At 41.0% G+C, this 23,860-nt stretch overlaps 1 protein-coding gene across 1 annotated transcript; it reads left to right on the forward strand.

Annotated features, from left to right (window-relative positions):
* The first annotated feature begins 1,064 nt into the window (after nucleotides 1-1,064).
* On the forward strand, nucleotides 1,065-22,074 carry LOC126161646 (uncharacterized). The gene is made up of 2 exons (XM_049917633.1): nucleotides 1,065-1,206; nucleotides 20,159-22,074. Exons 1-2 carry the CDS (start codon nucleotides 1,095-1,097, stop codon nucleotides 21,307-21,309), a joined length of 1,263 nt encoding a protein of 420 aa, XP_049773590.1. The 5' UTR covers nucleotides 1,065-1,094; the 3' UTR covers nucleotides 21,310-22,074.
* Nucleotides 22,075-23,860: the final 1,786 nt, after the last annotated feature.

Below are 23,860 nucleotides of genomic sequence, written 5' to 3' on the forward strand. Positions count from 1 at the left end.
CTGTACACCGTCCTGCATCGCGTAGATTTCTCAGAAGTAACTGTTTGTCTGCCGCCCGTATACCAAAACCGTGTGGCAAATGGTGACATTATTTTCCACTCTTTTGGCGAGCGATTAACTTAGATTATTAGAATTCAGGACGAAAGACCAGTTGTTGGGAATTTACCGCAGAGGTCGCCTCTGAACTGCTCATTGTGGTTTTTATGAGAGAGACATTATTAATATTGGTATTATTATTGTTATTGGTTCAAATGGCTCTGAGCACTATGGGACTTAACATCTGAGGTCATCAGTCCCCTAGACTTAGAACTACTTCAACCTGACTAACGTAAGGACAGCACACACATCCATGCCCGAGGCAGGATTCGAACTTGCGACCGTAGCAGCAGCGCAATTCCGCACTGAAGCGCCTTGAATCGCTCGGTCACAACGGCCGGCATTATTTTTATTATTATTATTATTATCAGGAATATTTCTGTGTTGTGCATGTCAAATTTTCTCAAATATAATTGAATCATCTAGGATTCAAAACTTTTATTTAGAATTATAATTCCTGATCCCGGTGAATGAACATAGCGTACAAACATTTCTTTCAGTGAACAAATAAAAGAATGTGGACTTAAAGACTGGAAACTGTGGTCAGTATGTTCTCCATCGCTTTCTGGCTGACGAAAAAAATTGTTTCAGTAGCACGTAGAAGACGGCGAATAATATTTCTTATTTCTTGTTATTAACCCGCCGCTCCACAAGACTTCCAATCCTTCGTTGTTCGTTGTGCTGCCTACTGCAACAGTCACTTCTCCTGTCAGCAAAGAAACGGTTGTGCGACTGAGGTCACCCGCGTGCTAACGGCCTTTAATGTCCACAGATCGTGCAATTCGCAGAACCTGTGTTTGTGTGTGAAATGATCGTCGCAGGAAGCGTGTCACGCAGGCAAGTAGGTTGCTTCCTGCTCCGGAGGAATTCCGCTAACCGCAAGGGTCAGGTCTGCGCGGCTGTTCCGGTGGGTCCATGACGTCACCGGGCGGACGCGGCGCCCATCTCTTATACGCGGCTCGGGAAGGCGAAGTTGGCAGACGCTTACCGGCTGCGGCATGGCCAACACATTCGCGTGTCTGCTACTGCTGCTGGCGGCCGGCCGCGAGGTTTACAGCTTCCCACAACCGTCTCTGCACCTGCTAGGTGGAGGAGGCGGACTCTTCGGAGGTAAGTTTCGCATTAGTCTGCTTCCTTCTGTGATTAAACACTATCATTTGTCATCTGTTCTCCTCCCATAGTTTCTGTTGGCTGTGTACTGGTGTAAGACTGCAAATTTTCTCTCACTTATTCAGTATTCTCTAGACTGTCTTATATCCAACAGAATTGTTTATTTGTTGCATTATCTTCGGCTGCAGAGTGATAGTACTTACTTTGATATAAAATAGATCTGAATATTAGGCTTAGAATGTATCCTGGGAAATACACTGCACGCGAATGTATTTAGCTATCATTTGTCAGTTGTGAGTCTACATTAACGTTAGATTACCTGTGGTAACATGCAGATTTGTGTAAACAGGTAAATCCCTAACACCTAAACCCTGCCTAATAATTGACAGAAACTGTTGAGGGTTCTGCTGTAGTCTTACTATGCAAACAAGTTGTAACCTGCCAAGTATTTATGAAACCGTTAGAAGTTCGACACAGGGACTATTGCGTTAAGAGCTGTTTCGAAAACCTAGCGTCAGTGGCAACGACACTATATTAGTTCGAACCCCATTTGGTATCAGGACTTTCTTTCTGATTGTTACTGCCGTTCCTCTGTTCATGATGCGTTGTGCGAAAAAAGTGCAGCACTTTGGTCCTCATTCCTTGTTAATATGTAGATCTCCTCTCGTCTGGCCAGGTGTAAACATTAGTTGATGCCAAGGCCATCTTACCTGCAAACGGACAGGGCCGTGGCTTGTAATGCACCATGGAGTTGAATTCACACTCTTCGGTTTGGATGCCGTTTCACATTATTTATCGCTCACGCATTAATGTCTCGAAGCGTATCATCCGTAGAAAGCCTCAGTTAGAAAAACTAGTTTACTAAACCATTAATCTGTCACTTTTATATGGAATCTAGCTGTGATAGCTAGTTGATGGGGCCGCATTATTTCTTTGAAATACTGCATTGATAGGCAATAACACTCTATTTTAGTGCCAACATTAATACCAGTTTCCGGAATAAGTCTAGTAAAAATACTGCCACATATAAACACTGTGCTTATTACTCTTCGGTGGTCTGAAAATCACGCTGTTTTTAGTTTCAGTATAGAGCCACTGTATATCCAGCGCAATCTTACAAAAGTAGAACTTCATTGCTTTCTGTCTATAAGAACTTCCACGCGAACAAGCTCTACACACTAAGAAACTATACACCTCAGTGTCAAAACTGCTTCATGGGTGTCACTTGTGTCATACGTCTGTACGCGAGATTTCCACTCTCCTCATTACGATGACTGACAATTTCGTTACTTCTGTTAGGAGACCACATAAAATATCACTACAGTATATTCACTTTTCATGTTTCTCTTGTAGCTACGCCGCTGTCTTCTACAGAAGAATTTATTCCTCTTACCCCACATGCTTTCTGTTGAAGTCACGAAAATTTTGAGACATGCCAACTTCAAACGACAGTAACTTCATATGTATAACGCGAAGCTGAAAAAGGAATCTTTAAAGGAAAAGATAGTTTGTTCAAAAATCTAGTAGTACTACTGAGAAAACTCTTGTCCTTCAAAACTGTTTTGGTTATCACATTTTTAACGGAAGTAACTGAAACCTCGTCATTTTTGTTCCTCGTGATATCACAATGATATCTAATACTATGCCTCAAATGTATTTTAGAATTATGCAAAAGTAAGGACTTCTGTAAACGGGGTAATTATGACAGGTCCCAGAAAGTAACTCTTAAGGAAAATGCGCCAATAAGAAGAACTTGGAAAAATTATTACTTTAAAAATACGTGACACTACGTCAACAGAAGATAACATAGTATTTAAGAAACTCTAATAAAAAAAATGTACTGCATTAACGCGCGAAAATACCGAAATACTGAAAGTTACTATAGGCGTGCTATACACAGTATGAGCACATACCATACTTAAAAACTTTGAAATAATGATCTATTTGCGCTAAAGCGATTTAGGTACGTCATGACAGCTAAATATTTTGCCACATGAGAATCGAGTGCTGAAGAAATCGGCGCTCCCAATGAAATAGAAATACCTGACGACATCGATGTCATTTTTTTTTTCTTCATCTTTCTGGTTTGGCGCCGCCGGCCACGACTTCTCTTCATCACAAAGTTGCATCTAGACCCTAGACCTTGATTATTTATTACATTATTTCAGTCCCTGTCTTGGGTTAAAGTTTTTGCCTGCTGGATGTCATTTCCTAGTGTCTTCACACTCTTCCTTTCACTCTGACCCATCTTTTAGTCGCGCATTTCAACATACGATCCTTCATTCGCCAGTTTTTGGAATACCTTCTCGTCCATCTTACTAGCCCACTTAAGTTTCAGCAGCCTTCTGTAACACCACATCATAAAGGATTTGATTCTCTTGTTTTCCGATTTTTCCACAATCCATGATAGAGAACTATAAAACTTAGTTTCATGATAAAACTTAAAGCCCACCGAAAGCTAAATACCTGCAAAAACTGCAATATACGTACTTATCATTCTCACCGTATTATTTCGTTACGCCCATTCTTCAATAGGAACAAACTGGTCCACTAATGTTCAGGAGAGTGATCCTTAAACTGAACATTGATTGAAGAACATGTTCCTTTTGTAAGTACGCTTCTTTTGGATGTATTGTGTCGTTTCCGTCATCCGATATGTCACCCCGTTCACCTAACAAAAAATGTGAGTACATACTATTCGAAGTACACTATGTGATCAAAAGTATACGGACACCCCCAATAACATTAGGTGCATTGTGCTGCCAGCTACTGCCAGGTACTCCATATCAGCGACCCCAGTTGTCATTAGACATCGTGAGAGAGCAGAATGTGGCGCTCCGTGCGACTCATGGACTTCGAACATGGTCAGGTGATTGGGTGTCACTTGTGTCATACGTCTGTACGCGAGATTTCCACTCTCCTCATCATCCCTAGGTCCACTGTTAGCGATGTGATAGTGAAGTGGAAACGTGAAGGGACACGTACAGCACAAAAGCGTACAGGCAGACCTCGTCTGTTGACTGACAGAGAGCGCCGAACGTTGAAGAGGGTCGTAATGCTTAATAGCAAGACTTCTATCCAGACAATCACACAGGAATTCCACACTGCATCAGCATCCTCTGCAAGTACTATGACAGTAAGGCGGGAGGTGCGAAAACTTGGATTTCATGGCCGAGGGGCTGCTCATCTACATCTACATCTACATCTACATTTATACTCCGCAAGCCACCCAACGGTGTGTGGCGGAGGGCACTTTACGTGCCACTGTCATTACCTCCCTTTCCTGTTCCAGTCGCGTATGGTTCGCGGGAAGAACGACTGTCTGAAGGCCTCTGTGCGCGCTCTAATCTCTCTAATTTTACATTCGTGATCTCCTCGGGAGGTATAAGTAGGGGGAAGCAATATATTCGATACCTCATCCAGAAACGCACCCTCTCGAAACCTGGCGAGCAAGCTACACCGCGATGCAGAGCGCCTCTCTTGCAGAGTCTGCCACTTGAGTTTGTTAATCATCTCCGTAACGCTATCACGGTTACCAAATAACCCTGTGACGAAACGCGCCGCTCTTCTTTGGATCTTCTCTATCTCCTCCGTCAACCCGATCTGGTGCGGATCCCACACTGATGAGCAATACTCAAGTATAGTTCGAACGAGTGTTTTGTAAGCCACCTCCTTTGTTGATGGACTACATTTTCTAAGGACTCTCCCAATGAATCTCAACCTGGTACCCGCCTTACCAACAATTAATTTTATATGATCATTCCACTTCAAATCGTTCCGCACGCATACTCCCAGATATTTTACAGAAGTAACTGCTACCAGTGTTTGTTCCGCTATCATATAATCATACAATAAAGGATCCTTCTTTCTATGTATTCGCAATACATTACATTTGTCTATGTTAAGAGTCAGTTGCCACTCCCTGCACCAAGTGCCTATCCGCTGCAGATCTTCCTGCATTTCGCTACAAGTTTCTAATGCTGCAACTTCTCTGTATACTACAGCATCATCCGCGAAAAGCCGCATGGAGCTTCCGACACTATCTACTAGGTCATTTATATATATTGTGAAAAGCAATGGTCCCGTAACACTCCCCTGTGGCACACCAGAGGTTACTTTAACGTCTGTAGACGTCTCTCCGTTGATAACAACATGCTGTGTTCTGTTTGCTAAAAACTCTTCAATCCAGCCACACAGCTGGTCTGATATTCCGTAGGCTCTTACTTTGTTTATCAGGCGACAGTGCGGAACTCATAAGCCACACATCACGCCGGTAAATGCCAAACGACGCCACGGTTGGTGTAAGGAGCGTAAACATTGGGCGATTGAACAGCGGAAAAACGTTGTGTGAAGTGACGAATCACGGTACACAATGTGGCGGTCCGGTGGCAGGATGCTGGTATGGCGAATGCCCGGTGAACGTCATCTGCCAGCGTGTGTAGTACCAACAGTAAAATTCGGAGGCGGTGGTGTTATGGTGTGGTCGTGTTTTTCATGGAAGGGGCTTGCACCCCTTGGTTTGCGTGGCATCATCACAGTACAGACCTACAATGATGTTTTAAGCACCTTCTTGCTTCCCATTGTTGAAGAGCAATTCGGGGATGGCGATTGCATCTTTTAACACGATCGAGCGCATGTTCATAATGCACAGAGTGGTTACACGACAACAACATCCTTGTAATGGACTGGCCTCACAGAGTCCTGACATGAATACTATAGAATACCTTTGGATGTTTTGGAAGGCCGACTTTGTGCCAGGCCACACCAAGCGACGTCGATACCTCTCTTCAGTGCAGCACTCCGTAAAGAAGAATGGGCTGCCAGTATGTAAGAAACCTTCCAGCAGCTCATTGAACGTATGCCTGCGAGAGTGGAACCTGTCATCAAAGCTAAGGGTGGACCAACACCATATTGAATTCCAGCATTAGCGATGGAAGGCGCCACGATCTTGTAAGCCATTTTCAGCCAGGTGTCCGGATACTTTTGATCACATATTGTATGATGCGAACTAAAACACTGCTGGTATCTTCCAAGCAAACAGAGGCGTTCCAGATAAGAAGTTCAACTATCTTTTGGAGAAGATCATACGAACAGCTCTCAAACGTAGTATTACTATCTTGGCTGTTTACAAAATAGGCAACAAGGCAAAGCGTTGCCTATAAGCCGAAGAAAAGAGAATACGGCAGTGTTAACGATCGTAAACATTCGAAAGAGATCAAGTGTGTCATGTTATTCTTTATCGCGGTTTCTTGAACGTGAATCTATTTTAGGTAAGAGAAAGAAACCAGGGAGGTAAGGTAGATTGCAGCACATATCTAGCAAGTCAAAGACTTTACTGTGTTACACACACTAACAAATACATATCCACATTAGGCGTTCATATTTTTATTTGCTCCCAGAAAGAAATAAAAAATATCTGCAACCTCCATAAATTTACTCATTTATTTATTTCAAGTCAAAGCAAATGCAGGACCTCAAAACCACTCGTAACTGCTTTAGCCCATTCCCAAATCGCTGGGATTTGGCTGAAAAAAGCCGATCTCTTCACGGACGATCCTACCAACATTCTATCAGTCCCTCCAGATGATGAGTATCTGAACGTCATGGTTTCCGGATCCACGTACCATCCCCAACAACAATCCTTTACCAGATCATTTCATTTCTCCCATTCCTTGCCCCCTTTGAACACTTCCGTATATCTTATACTTCCCACAAACTAGACACCAAAAACGTATTTCCTCCCCTCCCCCATAATCACAAATCCTGGTGTACTGCCACGCATATCAACACATCAAACCGACTCTATACTCTTTATATACACTCTCAGCGCACTTTTAGCGGATTACAACTCTGTCTTAACGAAATCTGCCCTGATATTTATCCCTCCTGTCAGATTCAGACCCATCTTCCCTATGCATTTTCGACTTCAGGGTTTCGCCCTTTCCGTATCCCTCCCTTTTCTTTCGTCCTCTTGATCCTGGCCTGGTTCCCATACTAGCTATGTTCCCCAAGCCCTATGTTTTCCTACCAGACATCTTCCCTCATTATACTTATCCCAAGAACCAAACCTTCACGAACCTAGTAGCGCCATAAACACATTAATTACCCCAATGGAACAATCCTTCCCTCTTCTTCTTACTTTTCGTAAATACAAGACTCTCTCATCAAATGGTAGTGAAGTGTTATATAGTGGTGCGTTCGTTTCTACTTTCTCGCAACTCAATGTTTTTAAATACTGTAAAATGTCTTCTTGAGTGCAATTTTTAAATATTATCAATGAAAAGTGTCCTTTCATGTATCTTAAACTCCTTTCATGTATCTTAAACGATCTGTGCATGTTTCTTTCTTTTAAAAGTTATTATCATTTTTGTATATTTACGACTCTTTTGTCTGAGGAGGGGAGTACTATTCCCCACTGGGACGAAGGAGTGATACACCAATAAAGGACAGAATGGAATGTGGGCTGTACATCAAACAGCTCACCCTAACAACTCGCTTAGAAAATGAAAAGTAACACATACAAGTCCAGTGCAACATAACTGCGTTGTAGTTCAGAGTCTTGTCAGTGAACTAAAAGGTACAATAATTTAATACTTCAGGTGACAACGATTTTAACATATACCTTTTTGAGCTGCCAACAACAGTCTGATAGAAATTCAGCCTCAAAGAAATATGTATTTCCTTTTATTTCTACTAAACACGATCGCTATATACGCTTTTTATCGTTCCGGTTTCGGTCACACACTGGTAATCTTCGGAAGCTCTAAGTATTACAAGGGAATCTTCCGGGTTAGCCCTCTACGAGTTGCTTCATACTTACATCAGTTTCCTAAAACAGTACGGCGCAATTCACAAAAAAGTCCAAAGAAATCGCATTTGTAGGTTAGAAAATTTTTGAGAGCTATTAAGTAGAAAAAAATTACATTTTACTTAAAAAATCGTCGGTTTCTGAATGCCAACCTTACAGGTTTAGCGACTGTGATGTCATTGGTTCGCTTCTCGCTAGTATCAAATTCTTTTATTTTCATTTATATTCTAGATTTACTGTCAAATGGAAATGTGAATTAATATATAGAATAAATTAAAATCTGATACAGATAAACGTTAAAGGCTAAATGAAAAAAATTATATACACATTAATACTGTTCAGTCTCTAGTTAAAAAACTTATTTTGTTTTCTATTTCATGTTTCGCTTTTTTGTACCAAATTTTAATCTATCTCCAATACTTACATTTTCAAGCAATTAATAATTAAAAATTAGAGGATTTCATTCTTATTAAAAATATGATTCACTATTTTTAATTAGGAATACTGTTTCTTAAGATCGGTTTTTTAAATAAAAGTAAAACGTTTACTGTTGTCGAGAATCGAATTTGTGACGTCTTCATCACAAGGCTAGTACGTACGCAATTTTTTAACTAAATATTTTACTTTAGCAAAATACAATGCATTCAGTTACCAATGAATCTTTTAATGTGCTGCAAATTTTTTGTAATTAAAGACGTTCGAAAATTTTCTAATCTATAACGGTGAATTTTTCCCAGTTCGTTTGAAGATTTCTTATTGGTTTAGCAAATTGGTGTCCGGACACTGACGTTCAAATTCTGTGAGTACGAACAAAATGGAGGACTGCAGAACCGTCCTCAAGGTCTTCGTTAGGCGGCCTTAAGATTTCTGAAGTCAATGAATGTATGGTCAAAATCGGTCACGATGATATGTATGATGTGGGATTATATCTAGAAGAAATAAAAAGAATTGTATAATTAATACGAGAAACTTTTTTCAATAGGCGAGATGCCTTTTTCCTAAAAAGTGGAATTATTGATGATATTTCCATGGGCATAAGATTCTCTATTTTGCTTTGTTACACGTTCGTAATTGTGTGTAACACATTCTTCCAAACAATACATTTATCTTACGAGTGCCTCGAATCCGCAAACTTTTTTTTTCCCCTGTATTGAAAAGCACGAGATACTACATTCTAATCACGTAAGGAAAAAATAATTACTATGATCTGAGAAATTAAGGTAACCTTACAAAAACACCTTACGAAGCAAGGATGTAAGCGCGGATTTATTGCCTTGCCGATAACAAGGTCGTTAGAGACGAAGTACAAGTCCTGAATGAAGAAGACAGAGACTATACTTTGAAAAAGAGACCATTCCGGCATTCTAGTCCATCTATTTAGGGAAACCACCAAAAACTGAAATGTGGATGCCCGGACATGGATTGTAATCCCGCTACCCCATTGTGTAAGTCATTCCTTAAGTTCTGCGTCACCTTACTCTGTATAAATAAGGAAAAGATTAGCTAAAATGTCATGTGGCAGGATCAAATAATTAGTCGAACACGCACAAAAGGAAAACAATCCTGAAAGGGGATTCATACATACTAATATTAATGACTCTATCTACCCTTAGTTAACCGAGCTGACTGCCGGCGCTGAGACTGTTTCGGATGGCTCTGTACCCGTATCTAACAATTTGTCACGTAGCTCGCATCATATTCCACGAGTATATCAGTTTCTTTTTTTTTTATTAGAGTCGTAACCATACGATCCACGTCTAGTGACGCAGAAGTTAAGGTAGTGGATTCCTGTTCGCAAGAAATGGGGTACAAACCTGCGAAAAGAATTAGTGACTTGGTGGACAATGTGAATAGTAACGTGATACTTTTTCCTGATGAAGCACTTATCTGCAATGATGTTATCAGAAAAAAGAAGCACAAAGTTTCGACGAAATCTTTATATGATTTCAAAGCGCTACAAAGACTGACAACATGTTCGAAACGTTCAAAAATATAATATTCTGTAGCTCATGAAACACATCAACGTAGAATCCTGTGGATTAAATATCAGTGAGTCAGCTCATACAGATACCATGGTGTAGCAGTTTATGAAAAGATGAAATGGATGGCAGACGTCTCGACAACGGTAGGAAACTGAAAAAAGCGGTCAGTAAACAAGAACAGTGCTGATTCACATTCGTGAAAGCTTTCATAAAATATTACTGAAATGAGTGGGACCCATACCAAATACGATTAATATGTGATATTGAAGGTGTACAAAGAAGGGTTGTACAGATGGTAGTGAATAAAGTTCTCATCGATGAAAACTGATAAAATATAAAAGATATCTGCACAGAAATACTGAAGAAAACCGACGAAGAAACTGCTAGAAAGAAAGAAGAAGAAGAAAAGAATCGCTATTGTGGCTGACTGTCATGCGGTGGACCTAGGTTCAATTCCCGGTACTACCAAGGATTTTTCCTTGTTGGAAGGACTGGAACGGGACTCATGATGGCAATTGAGAAGCTATTTAAATGAGAAGTAGCGGCTCCAGGTCTGCAAGACAGACAACGGCCGGGAAAGCGTTGTGATGACGCCACACCCCTCCACATGGCGCCATTGGCTAAGGATGACACGACGTTTGGTCGGTCCCGATTGGCCTATCTGCAGTAAGAACGGTGGGGCTGCTTCCCGCGCTCCATACGTGCATAGAAGTGGAAGAAGCCGCGGTAGTATGCGAAGTACTCTGTCATACATTTCATAGGGAATTGCAGAGTATGAGTTCAAACCCATTGAGTTAAGTGCTTCGTGGTTTCCGCTCAATTCCTTCGCACGAACGCCAGGACGGTTTCTCTGACATTGGCAAGGCAACTTCTTCCTTCAGTCATTTATGAAGTGAGCCAGCGCTCCGTCTCGGCGTCCCTATTTGATAGCACACTCTACACTAAAATGCAAGACATCATCAATCCGCTATAGGATGAAGCCTCTTCTTGACTTTTCAACGTATTGTGGTCGTCAGCGACCCGAACAAGCGTTGTTCTTACGTTTAACGTAATTAGCGACCTTTCGTTAGAAAGTGTTCTCGGTGCTTTCTTATCTCTTGGAATCCATCAAACAACTTCCTTGTTCCATCGAACATATATCCTGCTGTCTAGAGGTAAAGCCATTTTCTTTTTATTTTCATTCCAGTCGTAATTACGTCATTTCCGCCGCCCTGTTCCTTGATCCATTGGTCTATTTCCTGTCTTTCCTAGTAATTACCAACACGCTTGTCTTTATTGGTCACTGGAGAGCAGTCAGTTTTTAACGTTTTCCGCATTAAAACACAATGTCGCACTGTTATAAATCGAAACTGGCAATACACACTTAACTATCTTTTTCCGACAAGTGTAATACTTATTTTGAAAATGCTATTTCTTTTATCAGAAATATTCCTTGCCATTTTACTCGTTTTACTGTCTTTTCCTTTTCGTCCAATCCTCTAATCAAATTGCCTTAAAAAAACTTATCTACTAGTCCTGTGACTTCGTTATTAATTTTACTATTCCTCTTTAGACGTGTTGCCTATACATTACTTTTGTCTTATCATAGTTAATTCTCAGAGCTGCTTTCAAACTTTATTAGTTCCTGCTATTTGCTGTTGACGTTTGTGTATAGCCACATGTAAGGCAAGTCTGGTCCTTTCCTAATTAGAATCATTTTTTCCTTTTTTCATACGATATCAATTTTCGAATGCTTGTATAATTTTCTTTTGTTATTACTTTCTTTATCACAGGCCATCTTAACTAATGTAATGTGATGTCTACCTAACGTAAATATCTGTTTCGTTTCCTAAGTAATGTCATTGTTTTCAATAGCTTCTCCTGTTAAACTTTCACCATATTTTCTGATATTTCTTCGATAATTTCTTGGAATATAGTTATTTAGTTCGAAATATATTGTTATGTTCATATTAATTTTCGCCTTCTGTTTTCTCTTAACTTATTCAGTTTTACATCTTCGTTTATACAGGGTGTTTCCGTAAGAGCGTGCAAAAATTTAGCAGGACATAAAGGATGATCCACTAAACAATTTGAGGTAGGGAACCTGGGTTGGAGATGCCCGCTAAGGAAATAATAGGAATAAAATTACATTAGTGTGTACTTTTTAATTTACATTAGTTGCAGTTAACTGCAAATACCATCACTGACACAATGAACGTACAATTGTACTTTATCTTACAAAATGTGCTGAAACTGACGGCTATCAACCTCAATGCAAGCGTGACATCGGCGAGAAAGATTCTGACGCACCTTGATGTTTTTCGAATCACATCACCGGCAACTACAGTTCTGGCAACTAATTCCATCACCATACCTACTGCGATCTCATACACAAGTGACTTTAGATATCCCCATAGGAAATAATCAAGGGGATCTCGCAGGCCCCTTCCAATCTAACAACCAGGAAATACAACACTGCGATTGTTGCGAACTTAATTAGACTCGTCCTCCTTGTTTCCTTATAGAATGTACACGTAAATAAACAGCACAGTACGAGTAAACTTGTACTCATGTTAGGTGAAATAATCTGGAAAACAGTAATGCTAGACAAAGTTGACAAGTTTACTTCAATATCTCCTTAAGCTGCCTTCTTCGAGCCCAGGTTCCCTACCTCAAATTGTTCAGTGGAGCATTCTCTATGTCCTGTTATACTTTTGCACACTCTTACGGAAATACCCTGTATTACCTTCCTTATAATGGCAACCTATTTGGCTGTTTGCTCCTTTGCGTGTGTTTAGAAGCTTTATTTCGTAAAATATTAAACTCGTAGTGTAATTTATATTGGTACACCATCCTGTTCTTAAAAAAATTCACATAATCTACAATTCTGACATGTTCCTGTTTCTTTCAGTATTTGTGTCTATTTTTACTCTGCATCATATGAAGTAATGATCACTTACGATTATAAAGTGGTTTATGACCTACACAGCGTCATTTCTGCTTGATGAAATACAGACAGTGTCATTTATAGTTGCATTTGGTGCTTGAGAAATCCATTTCTTATTCCTCTGGGAGAAAATGTTACGAACAAACATATTGTTGTTGTTTTCTAAAGGTTCGCTTCTGTCAGCTTAGATTCGATTCTTTTAACTTTGCTATTGCGCCAAGAAACTTTCTTTATTTGTTGACCTACTCTCACATGAAAATTCTCTCATATATTTTTTAAGTGACATTACCTGTGATTTATCTGTTTCTACAGTCTCCGAAGAGATCTTTTGCCCCATCATCAGAATGTGAAGTAGGCGGTGTATGGTCTTGAATGATTTCCATAGTACATTTTTATTTTTAAAACAAGTCACGCTTCTCTGTTTGAGATTCCCAGTATTTATAATAATGGTTCTAATTTTCTTAGTTAGAATAAAAGCTACACCTGGATTTCTTCCTTACACTGTTCCTCTGCAATAAAATTCATGTCCCAATTGCATTAAATCATCGCTGTTTCGCCATTCTTCTGATAACCTCCCCACACTCCATTCGATATTTTTCAGTTCCCCTTACAACTACATTAGCCATCATCGGACCCTCGGATTCTGCATGTTTTGACACCTAATGTAGAGCAGAAGATGCAACCGATTTTCTACGAAACGGCTTTGTCGAAAATTTACCTGGCCGTACTCTGTGTCCTAAAGTAATTTCCGAGTTTTTTATTTCTTCACTCTCAATATTCCTTCATCCTATAGCTCGAGTGTAGCAGCAAGGTCCACGCGAGTCCTGACAGTGCTGGAACAGTATAAACTCTGGCCATGTGATTCTAGGACTTAGAGCATTGGCTCAACACAACTAGCATGCATACTGACTACATACTTACATGTACCCCATATCTGTGTCACTATTTAACAGTCTTCCGTATCACATGCATCACATCATGAATAAGGCAAACAGTACGTAGGATACTGTTACCCAAGCAACAGCAATTTTCCAGATGGTTAGCATAAGCTTGTATCTGGTGTCCTAAAGATGTAAGCGGGACATTGTATATACTTCGTTTATACCTATAACGCATACAAAACTGAGCAGACTATTTATTTACGTGAAAAAGAAACACGACCAAGGGAAATAACCTGAACCACAACGTCGTCTATAGTCTTTCAATAAAATAATATAATGAATTATTATGAAAACATTCTACAAGTGTAGTTAAGTCCTTACACTTCCGATTAAGACGTCTCCATCACATCAATAGTAAATTCCCATCGGTTTCAATTAAAGCTAGCTTCTTAATTTTGAAATAACCAAAACATTTTCACATAAACTTGCCTATATAGTTAGCAAGACGCCAAAAACCACGTAGCGTCTTAAATATATGAACTGTCCCTCAGAGTTACCAAGTTAATGTAAAAATAATGGTAACACTACATTCTTTAATGTTAGATTTGCTATTTATTTTAAGTCAACAGTGATAAGTAGTACGTTATTAAATAGTCGTCATACGAACACTATCACGGAACTCAACATACAGTCTTCAACGTTCACCCCGAAATACTATTGACGGACACATGTAGCAGAATGGTGCTAGTGAGAGACCCACAGAATAATGCAATTGGCTTAAATATCAAATGGAACTCTGAGTTTGTTTACTGTTCATACCAGCACAAGCTGCTTTGTGGCTACACGCCGATTACGATGCTAACATGGCAAAAAATATACTTAGTATTTTCAATTTGTGCGAAACAAAATATTAAGCTTTAGACTACAAATTAACATACAATAAAAAAGTTATCAGCACTTAATGCTAAAAAGTAATAAAAATGTTTAATAAGTATCTTCTGTGTATGCATGTGTGTGTGTGTGTGTGTATGTATACATGTAAACTGTTGTCTACTAATTGATTGCTTCAACTACACTGGCCCTTGGATAAATTCGTGGTAAAACTCTGAAATTTTTATCAAATAACCGAAAGGAGTTTTATTCCTGTGATTTGTTATTGATTAAGCAGGTCAGCCCAGTCGATGCCTTATTTCTTGCTGGGTCATTACTTCACCTTACTTAAAGAAAATTATTGTAGCAGAGTATGTACGGTAAGTAAAATAATATATTTGAAATATCAGATTTGCGTGCAGCCGGTAGCGGGCGTCTTCGTACGCTATGAATCCGAACCTTGGGGGTACTTATTCAAGAGTGCGAATTTTCACTAAGTAAGAGAAGATATTACTGTAAATCAAATTACAATAAATATAATGAAATAATAGCATGGTGGGGGAAAATCTGTCATTGTCTAGAATGTCTGTCCGAATCGATGCACCAAGCGACAGATATTTGCAGCATGAATTTGGCCATTACCATAGTTATAATTAAAGTGCAGTTGCTCAGGTTATCGTATGACAGCGAAAGTAGGTAGATATTCTAATGTGTTAATGTGGAACTAATTTATGCTGGAAGAATTAGTTCAAATTTTGGCCACCAGGTGCGAATCTCGCACTGTGAAAACAAAAAAGACGAACAAAATATTTCTATATATAATGGCTTAGGAATTCGAGGTGAGGACAAAGGGTGAAACAAGTGTGAAAGATACCTTGTTGATTTTATTACAAACAGTGGTTTACACAATTTGTTCATCATGAACACTAGAGACGCCGACGAGATGCTGCATCCGTAAAACGGCAAAATCAACAGTTCCAGTGGAACCTGAGCAAAGTGTTCCTGTATACTAGCATTCAGATCAGATAGAGGACGAACAGTTCTTTATAAACGTATTCTGTTAACTATCTCCAGAACCAAAAGTCACACAGATTCAGATCAAAGTGATCTTAAAGGCCTTGCGTCTGGAAAACCTCCACATGTAGCACGTTTATGGAAGGTTGCATTAAGCAGAACTTTGAACTGGGCGAGAGACATGAGGTGTTGCCCCAGCCTGCATTACAACAGTGGTTTCCACACGGTTGCGCTCTTCCAAAGCGGGATCACATGTTGTACATAAAGTCTCGATAACGTGCAGACGTCACAGTACAGCTGACAGGCCTCTCGCTCTGTCCTCTTCAAAGAACAACATACCGAGAATAAAGGTGCTTGTGAGTTCTCACCACACTCTCACATACGCGCATAACATGCTGTGTAATAGTACCCCAAATTCGGCACTTCTGTATACTCACTGCACCCTGCAGTGCAAAACGTGCTTCGTCATTGCATAGAATATTGCCTGGGCACATGTTATCATCTTCGAGCCATGACAGAAATCGATGAGCAAATTCAGAACGCTGCTGCTGTTTGTGAGATTTCAGTTGCTGCACCGTCTGGATCTTGAACGGATACCAATGTAGAATAGACTACAAAACTTTCCGTACTGTTGACCATTTCAGCTTCTGACAAATCTTTATCAGGCAGGTTAATAAGAGTTCGAGAATTGTCCTCAACTGAACCTCCCGAAATGTTCTTCTTTAAGTTATCGAACGACTTTACTGATATTTCTACACTAACCTCCATAGTTTTGAATGTCAGACCTTCAATCTTATTCCAATCATTACACTGCATAGCAGTACTAATGGAAATTGAAATGAGCGTTTGGCGTCATTAGCCGGGAGGCTCCTTACGGGGAAGGTCCGGTCGCCTTGGTGCAGGTCTTATTACATTCGACGCCACATTGGGCGACCTGCGTGCCGGATGGGGATGAAATGATGATGAAGACAACAAAACATCAAGTCCCTGAGCGGAGAAAATCCCCGACCCAGCCTGGAATCGAACCCATGCTCCTTAGGACGGCAGTCCGTCACGCTGACCATTCAGTTATCAGGGCGGACAGCATTACTAATAACGAAGTGGAGATGAAAAAGCTTACTGCTGGTTTCCGTGAGTGCTGGCCGCGCCTGATGAATCCTCTCCCGTAACATCGCAGATTCCATACGGTTGTAAATAAAATGAGCCTGAGCCGAGCGAAACATCCTCTTCACTACAAAGGGCGTTGCAAACTGCCAGTAAGAGGTCAGCCAGATGGTATCGCTATGTACGTGACACTTTCGTAGTATGTACACACGAAACAGAGGGCTTGGATCCCTTCCTGAAACATTTAAACAGCATTAATCCAAAAATCCAGTTCACTATGGAGACAGAGAGTAATGGGCAACTGAATTTTCTGGATGTGTCTGTGATTAAACGTCGGGACGGAACGTTTGGCCACGAGGTGTATAGAAAGGCGAAGCATACTAATCGTCATCTGCATAAAGATTCAAACCACCACCCTTGACGAAAAAGAGGTGTAATACGAGTAAAAACCTTGGTAGACAGGGCGTACAAAAATTGTGAACCCGTTTATTTAAAAGATTAAATTTAACACCTACGGTCGACCTTTGTGAAGAATGGCTATTCAAGAAAGGAGATAGATCGAGCACTGCGCTCTAGGCAGAGAATCAGGAACAATGACGAACAGCAGCTGCCCAGCGGCAGGGATTTTCTTCCGTTCATTAGCAAGGTCACAGATCGCATTGGGAAAGTGTTAAGCAAGTATGGGGTGGGAACCATTTTCACACCCATCAGGAAAATAAAATAATATTTAAGATAGACAAAAGATACACGACATCCTTTGACTACACTGGGGGTATATAAAATTCCGTGTAGTTGTGGATAGGTTTATACCGGTACCACAAAGAGAAGTGTTTATACCCGTCGTGTTGAACATACGACGAATTGCCGCCTGGGTCACACGGATGAATCGGCTGTAGCAGAACATGTTTTCCAGGAAGGTAATCTTGAAATAAAATTCATTGAGACGAGCGTCATATCTAAAACCTCGCATTAGTATGTGCACGTGTATAGAGAGGCTATCGAGACTGATAAACACCGTAATAATTTTAACAGGAAAGAGGAAGCTGTTGAAATGGATAAAATTTGGATGTCAACGTTGCACCGGAAGCGTGACGATCGATTACTTTCAATCGGGAATGTTGGCATTACCACCGACAGTCTCTTATCCGACCGTGATGGACGGTGGCGCCCTCTGCACTACCTATATAATCAGCGCTTTCTCGAGTTCCGTTTGCAGTTCGCCGCTTTACCTCGGTGGATGTCTCCCGCAGTCGGAGACGAAACGTCTGGGGAGAGTTTTATACATCAACCACGACGTATCAGCCCGGAAGTTTTAAGTGGGTACGATATCCGCCGTGAAAGCTTACATTGTATGATAAAACAGTTTTGTTTCGCTTTAGTACATTCACAAAGGACAATATATATTTAATGGAAGTGATGAGGAGGACTGTATTGTTAAAAAATGCGTTTATGACTAAGAAAAACATTTTAATCAATGTGTATGTGACTACAGATGCCAGAAAATCCTTTGCAAAATCATTTGTATGATGTATACTACTCTATAGAAGAGAAAGTTGGATCCTTGAGAAATTTCAAAGGATTCGACTTGATGTTGCTGAAATATGAACATGGCGGAAACTGACAAGAGCGAGTTGGAGGGAAAGAATAACCAACCTGGAAGTCTTGAAGGAATTGAACAAAGAGAAGATCATTAAGAAGTCAAAAACAACAAAATACAATTCATTGGATATGTAATCAAATATAACAACTTCATCATTAAAGCGCTTGACTGGAAAGCAGAGGTCGTGGGGTTGAATTCCGGTCAGATATTGGATTTTTAGTTTGTGTTTTAACCTAGACTTTAATTCTTAACGATGTGAGGAGTCGTCAGAAACGGCACATGGTTCGGATTCCACATTGAACTATAGGTCCCCTTTCTCCAATTAAGTAACTGGGGTAGGCTAGGGACACACAAGTCACCAAAGTGACGTCCAATTTAAAAACTTGCATCGGGCCAGTTAGTCATATGACATTATTATTATTATTATTATTATTATTATTATTATTATTTCTCATGAAGGTTTAAGAAAGGAAGACAGAGGACAGGATATGACAATTAAATCGAACAGAAATGAACAACAACTGACGAAATAGAGTGGTTGCAACACCTAGGTATTAGCCTTTAGAATATGTATGGACAATTTTTGTTGTTACGCCATTTCCAAACGGTGTTTCTTGTGCGTGCCATAAGCCGGTGGCTCGACAGTCCGGTGCCTTGTACACAATTCACGTCAACTATCGCTTGAAAGTGGCATCATAGCCTAAAACGACAAGGTGAGCAGTCACAGGAGGAAACCAAATAATAATTACAACCGAAGGTGGAAAACGTTGCCATCTCGGACGAACTACGCGAATCATAAAAGCGATGCAAAGTATTTATTGAGCGGTTTAATTATGAGAAAAAGTGTTTCGTATACTGCAACATATATATGATTTTTTTGAACTCCGTTAGTAGCTGTGATTACTTCCATGTGGGATACTCAAATCTCTTGGAAACATTCTGTAAATACTAAACTAGTATTTTTGTGGTAACAGTTTTAAATTTTTTATGTACGTGAACGAATATCTGTTTTTGGAAATAGGTTCCATAGCTACATGCTCTTATTTTATAAGTTTATGTTTCGTTCTGTACTACTAATTTCGGGCTCGTGGAAATGAACGAAAGAAAGACAAACAAAACAAAACAAATTTCAAAAAGTCGTTAAATGTATTGTGAAGTTATTTGTCTAATAGTAAGAAATAAAAAAGATAATAGAAACACTGGACACGCCTCATTTGTTGTAGATAATTTCGACCATCCTTCAAAGTCGCATCAACTTTTTTCCTAATCTATTGTATTTCTTACTTTTAGATAAATCATGTCACAAAAGATTTGGTCTATTGTTTGAAAATATTTTTTTTTTATTTTCAAGTTTTCTTCAGAACGCTTGATCTTATTGAGAATTCGTTTGGTTTCACAGTGTCCACTGTTCTCGAAATGTCCGAATTTAGAAGTTTATTCGAAGGAAACCTTTTTTGCTGTTAACCAACACACCAATTTTCCTTTTTTACTTTTTGTACGCAACGTAGAGAGGCCTCGAAGAAATTAACTTTTTGACACTTCGTCTAGAAGCTAGTAGCAGCCATTCCTGACATATTTCAATTTTCCCGCAGCTCACTAAGATTTTCTTAATTACCCTGACTACTTTCAAGCATTTATATATGGTTTTGCTAAACTAGAACTCATAGTGGTCAATAACGCGTTACCATACCCAGAAGAATTTCGCGTTAACTGACTCTCGCCGCGGAAGCTTGCATATTTGTATAATTTTTCTTGTTTTTGTTGCAGGTCGGTCCCAAGGAGGAGGCTTATTGTCAGGAATACTCAACTCTACCGTGAACAAGGTTCTGAAGCCTCTGAACGTGCTCGGCAATGGTGGGTCGAGTTCCTCCGGCAACAGTTTTGGCGCTGGCGCCACGCTGCCGTTCGGCATATCGGTCGGGTTTACTGGGTCCACATCCAACGCCAACGCTGGAGGACATGGCACTCCTGTTGGGCAAGGAGGCGCGGGTGAAGCTCCATTTGGTGGAGACAGCCATGGTACCAGCGGTGGTCAAGGTGGGACCAGCTCCAACGCTGGAGGAGGCTTTGGCCAGGAAGGAGGCCACGCTGCAGCTGTGAGCGGTGGCAGTAGCTCCTCATCCAGCCAGGCCGAGAGTGAAAGTTTTGCAGGGAGCGGTGCCCACGGAGGCAGCAGGCCACCTGCTACCGACGCAGGAATTCAGGAAATCATCCGACCATCAGGAGGTGGTGGACAGTCTGGTACAGGTAGCTCCAGCCAGGCCAACAGCGGAAGTGCTGCAAACAGTGGCACAGTCGGAGGTAACGGACCAAGTCCTGTGGACACTGGCATTCAGGAAGTCTTTGGACCAGCACCAGGAAGCTCCAGCCAGGCCAATAGTGAGAGTGCTGCTAGTAGCAGCACTGTTGGAGGACATGCTCCTAGTGCTATCGATGAAGGAATTCTCGACGTTTTTGGACCTGGCCCAGGAAGTGGAGGGCAGTTTGGTGGCAGTAGCGCTAGCCAGAGCAACAGTGAGAGTGCCGCTAACAGCGGTACTGTTGGAGACCACTCTCCTAGTCCTGTCGACGAAGGAATTCAAGACGTTTTTGGACCTGGAGCTGGAAGTGGAGGACAGTTTGCTAGCGGTGGTTCCAGCCAAGCCAATAGTGAGAGCACAGCTGGTACTGGCACTCATGGAGTCAGTACGCCTAGTCCGGTCGACATTGGCATCCAGGAAGTGTTCGGAAATGGAGGAGCAGCAAGTGGTGGAGGAGGTTCGGAGGCAAAGAGATCCACACCCGACTATACCCACAACGGAAGCGTGGCAGCTGCGACACCAGATCCTGTCGACGTAGCCATCCAGGAAGTCTTCGGCGCTGCGCCTTCAGAAAAAAGTGCTTCTGCAGCAGCTGACAAACCACCAGTTTTCACTTAGAGTAACTATGGCTTCGCAACAAAATCACTGTTTTCAGCCTCCATTTGGGTCGGATGATCACTATGTTAGTTTTCAGCAAACCAATGCTGTCCTGTTTGGTTGAAAGCTACGACGAAGCAGTTTCTCTTGGGTATTGTAATTAAGGCAGCTCCTACCGACGTTGCACGTGACGAATCAATAATGAAGGATCAGTGGCAGCCAAAAATTACCTTGTGATCGAGTAAAATGTTCTAAAGGATGTAATATTTACTCAGACTGGAAACTTTCCATACAATGCATACCATGCATAATCTCCCGTTACTACTTCGAAAGAGTAGTGAGATCACTTTTGAGTCTCATATTACATAGTTGTCTTATCTATGGTAACAAGATCATGTTATTCCTTAAGGGTTGACTTCATGTGTCGAAGAACAGTTGTTATGTTTTCCCTTTGTCAAACTGAAGTAAAACGTATTCACAAATACACACACTCCATCCCTTATAAGGTCATAGTTCTACTTTCCATAATTTCCTACAAGAATGTAATCAAGTCAGTAAAACAATTCAGTTAACAAAGACGTTAGAACATTTATATGCAATATATGACTGTTTCCGTCCTTGAAGCAGCGATGAAGCGTTTTAATCGTGTTTAGTGCCATAAGATGGTTTACAACAGCCAAATACTCCAAGATGTATTTTCATCTTTAAGAACATGCAACATAGAGTGTACTGAGTAAATGTTAATATTTTGCAATAAAACTTCATAAAATAAACACAGACCTTGAAGTCATTGTATTTCCTTCCTTTCACAATATGCATTTATTTTTCCGCCATGCTGTTTCAAAACTTAACTTGAAGGTCAAGGAAACGTGCATCACAACACTGTTTGCGTAACAGCGGGTGGTGCCGTCAAGTCGTCGCAATTACGCGACCGTGCACTCGCCTCTCCACTCTCGATCGTTTATTTCGTCTAGCGAGTTAGCCGCAGGCTAGATGCTACCAAGGAGCGCGGACGTCCTATTCCGCTTCAGGATTACGGCTACTTTTTGCAAGAAGAATACAACACTCACTGAGGTAGAATTTGCAGCGATGTATGTTCAACCAGCGATCGGTAAATGCGATGACTGATTTATCTGCAGGAAACGTGGTACTAGAAACACAGCTTATTTTCTCCGAAACAATAGCTTTACAAGGGTAATCTTTTCTAACAAACCGTGTTCATAACACAATGGAGGATTTCACGACCTTCATTGACTTCAAAAACTTCCGAGCTGACAGGTCGTGGTCCATGCATAAAATTATTCAAGAACATTTCGTCCCCATCTGCGGGAGCGATCTTCAAAAATAAATCGGTAAATGATTGAAATTTCGATGTAGCTGCCGATTTATCTCTGAAGATGTCACGCGTAGATGGGGATAAAATGTCGCTACACACCTATTACGGTCTCCGAGGCCAGAAGTGTTGACCGAAGGCCGTATAGATTTGTCGTACGCGTCGGGTGAGGCTGCGTATGAGTTCAAAGTTCACATTTACGATGCTTTTTTAAGTATTTCTTAAAGAGAAGGAAAAGAAAATAATCGACAGTGGCATCATCCAGTGAATGAAGAAGGTTACGAGGCAAAATACCCTCCTTATATGACAGGAGGTGCTGCATGGCTATGGCAGTACGGCGCCGTCATTACTCTCCATCCGACGCCAGAGTACAGTTTGTGTGTACTGTGACCACGCGCGTCTGGCAATCTGAAGGAGGCAGTCCTAGATATCGTCGGTGGGCGCATTCAGCGTAATGGCTTCTGGTCATGGTATCTACAGCACGAAAGTACCCGTGACTTCTCGAACACTAACGTTTTAGATGCGCTCCACCGGCTTTGCCTTTTCGATTTTGTGTCGTACCTGAGTTACCACAAATTGTCGTCCGGAACGATCTAAAGAAGCAAAGTGGCATCACTACATACCATGTCGATAAGTCTCCAAAAACTCTTTTATCGTAGCTTGTTGTTCTTTAGGAGTCAGGTCGTGAGGCATCAACTGTAATTACATTTAATACTTGACCAACTTGTCATCGTGTGTCGTCCTGTTCTTTGCACGTCTTCCATGCTGTCCTGACCGTCTCGGAAATGATTTTGAGAGGCATATACACTCTTTTCAGATAAAAATACTGTTTTCAGACACCTGGCGCAACTTCTCGTGACACACCTTTCCATTTCCCCAAGTTTGAAAAAAAATGGCTCTAAGCACTGTAAGACTTAAAATCTGAGGTCATTAGTTCCCTAGACTTAAAGCTACTTAAACCTAACTAACCTAAGGACCCCACACACATCCATGCTCGAGGCAGGATTCAAATCTGCGACCGTAGCAGCCGCGTGTACCGGAACTGAAGCGTCTAGAACCGCTCGGCCACCGCGGCCGGCTCCGAAGTTTGAAGCACTGATTCACGTTCGTGCAATGTCCCATTTCGTCCTTAACAACGTCTGAGTTCGATAATGCGTATACAGTGACTATATAGGGACTGGATAAAAATATGGGAACACCAAACATACAACACAATACCACGCTTAAGAAGGTGTAGAG

The sequence above is a fragment of the Schistocerca cancellata genome, chromosome 1, assembly GCF_023864275.1.
Source record: "Schistocerca cancellata isolate TAMUIC-IGC-003103 chromosome 1, iqSchCanc2.1, whole genome shotgun sequence".
In the NCBI taxonomy this organism is placed as follows: Eukaryota; Metazoa; Arthropoda; class Insecta; order Orthoptera; family Acrididae; genus Schistocerca; species Schistocerca cancellata.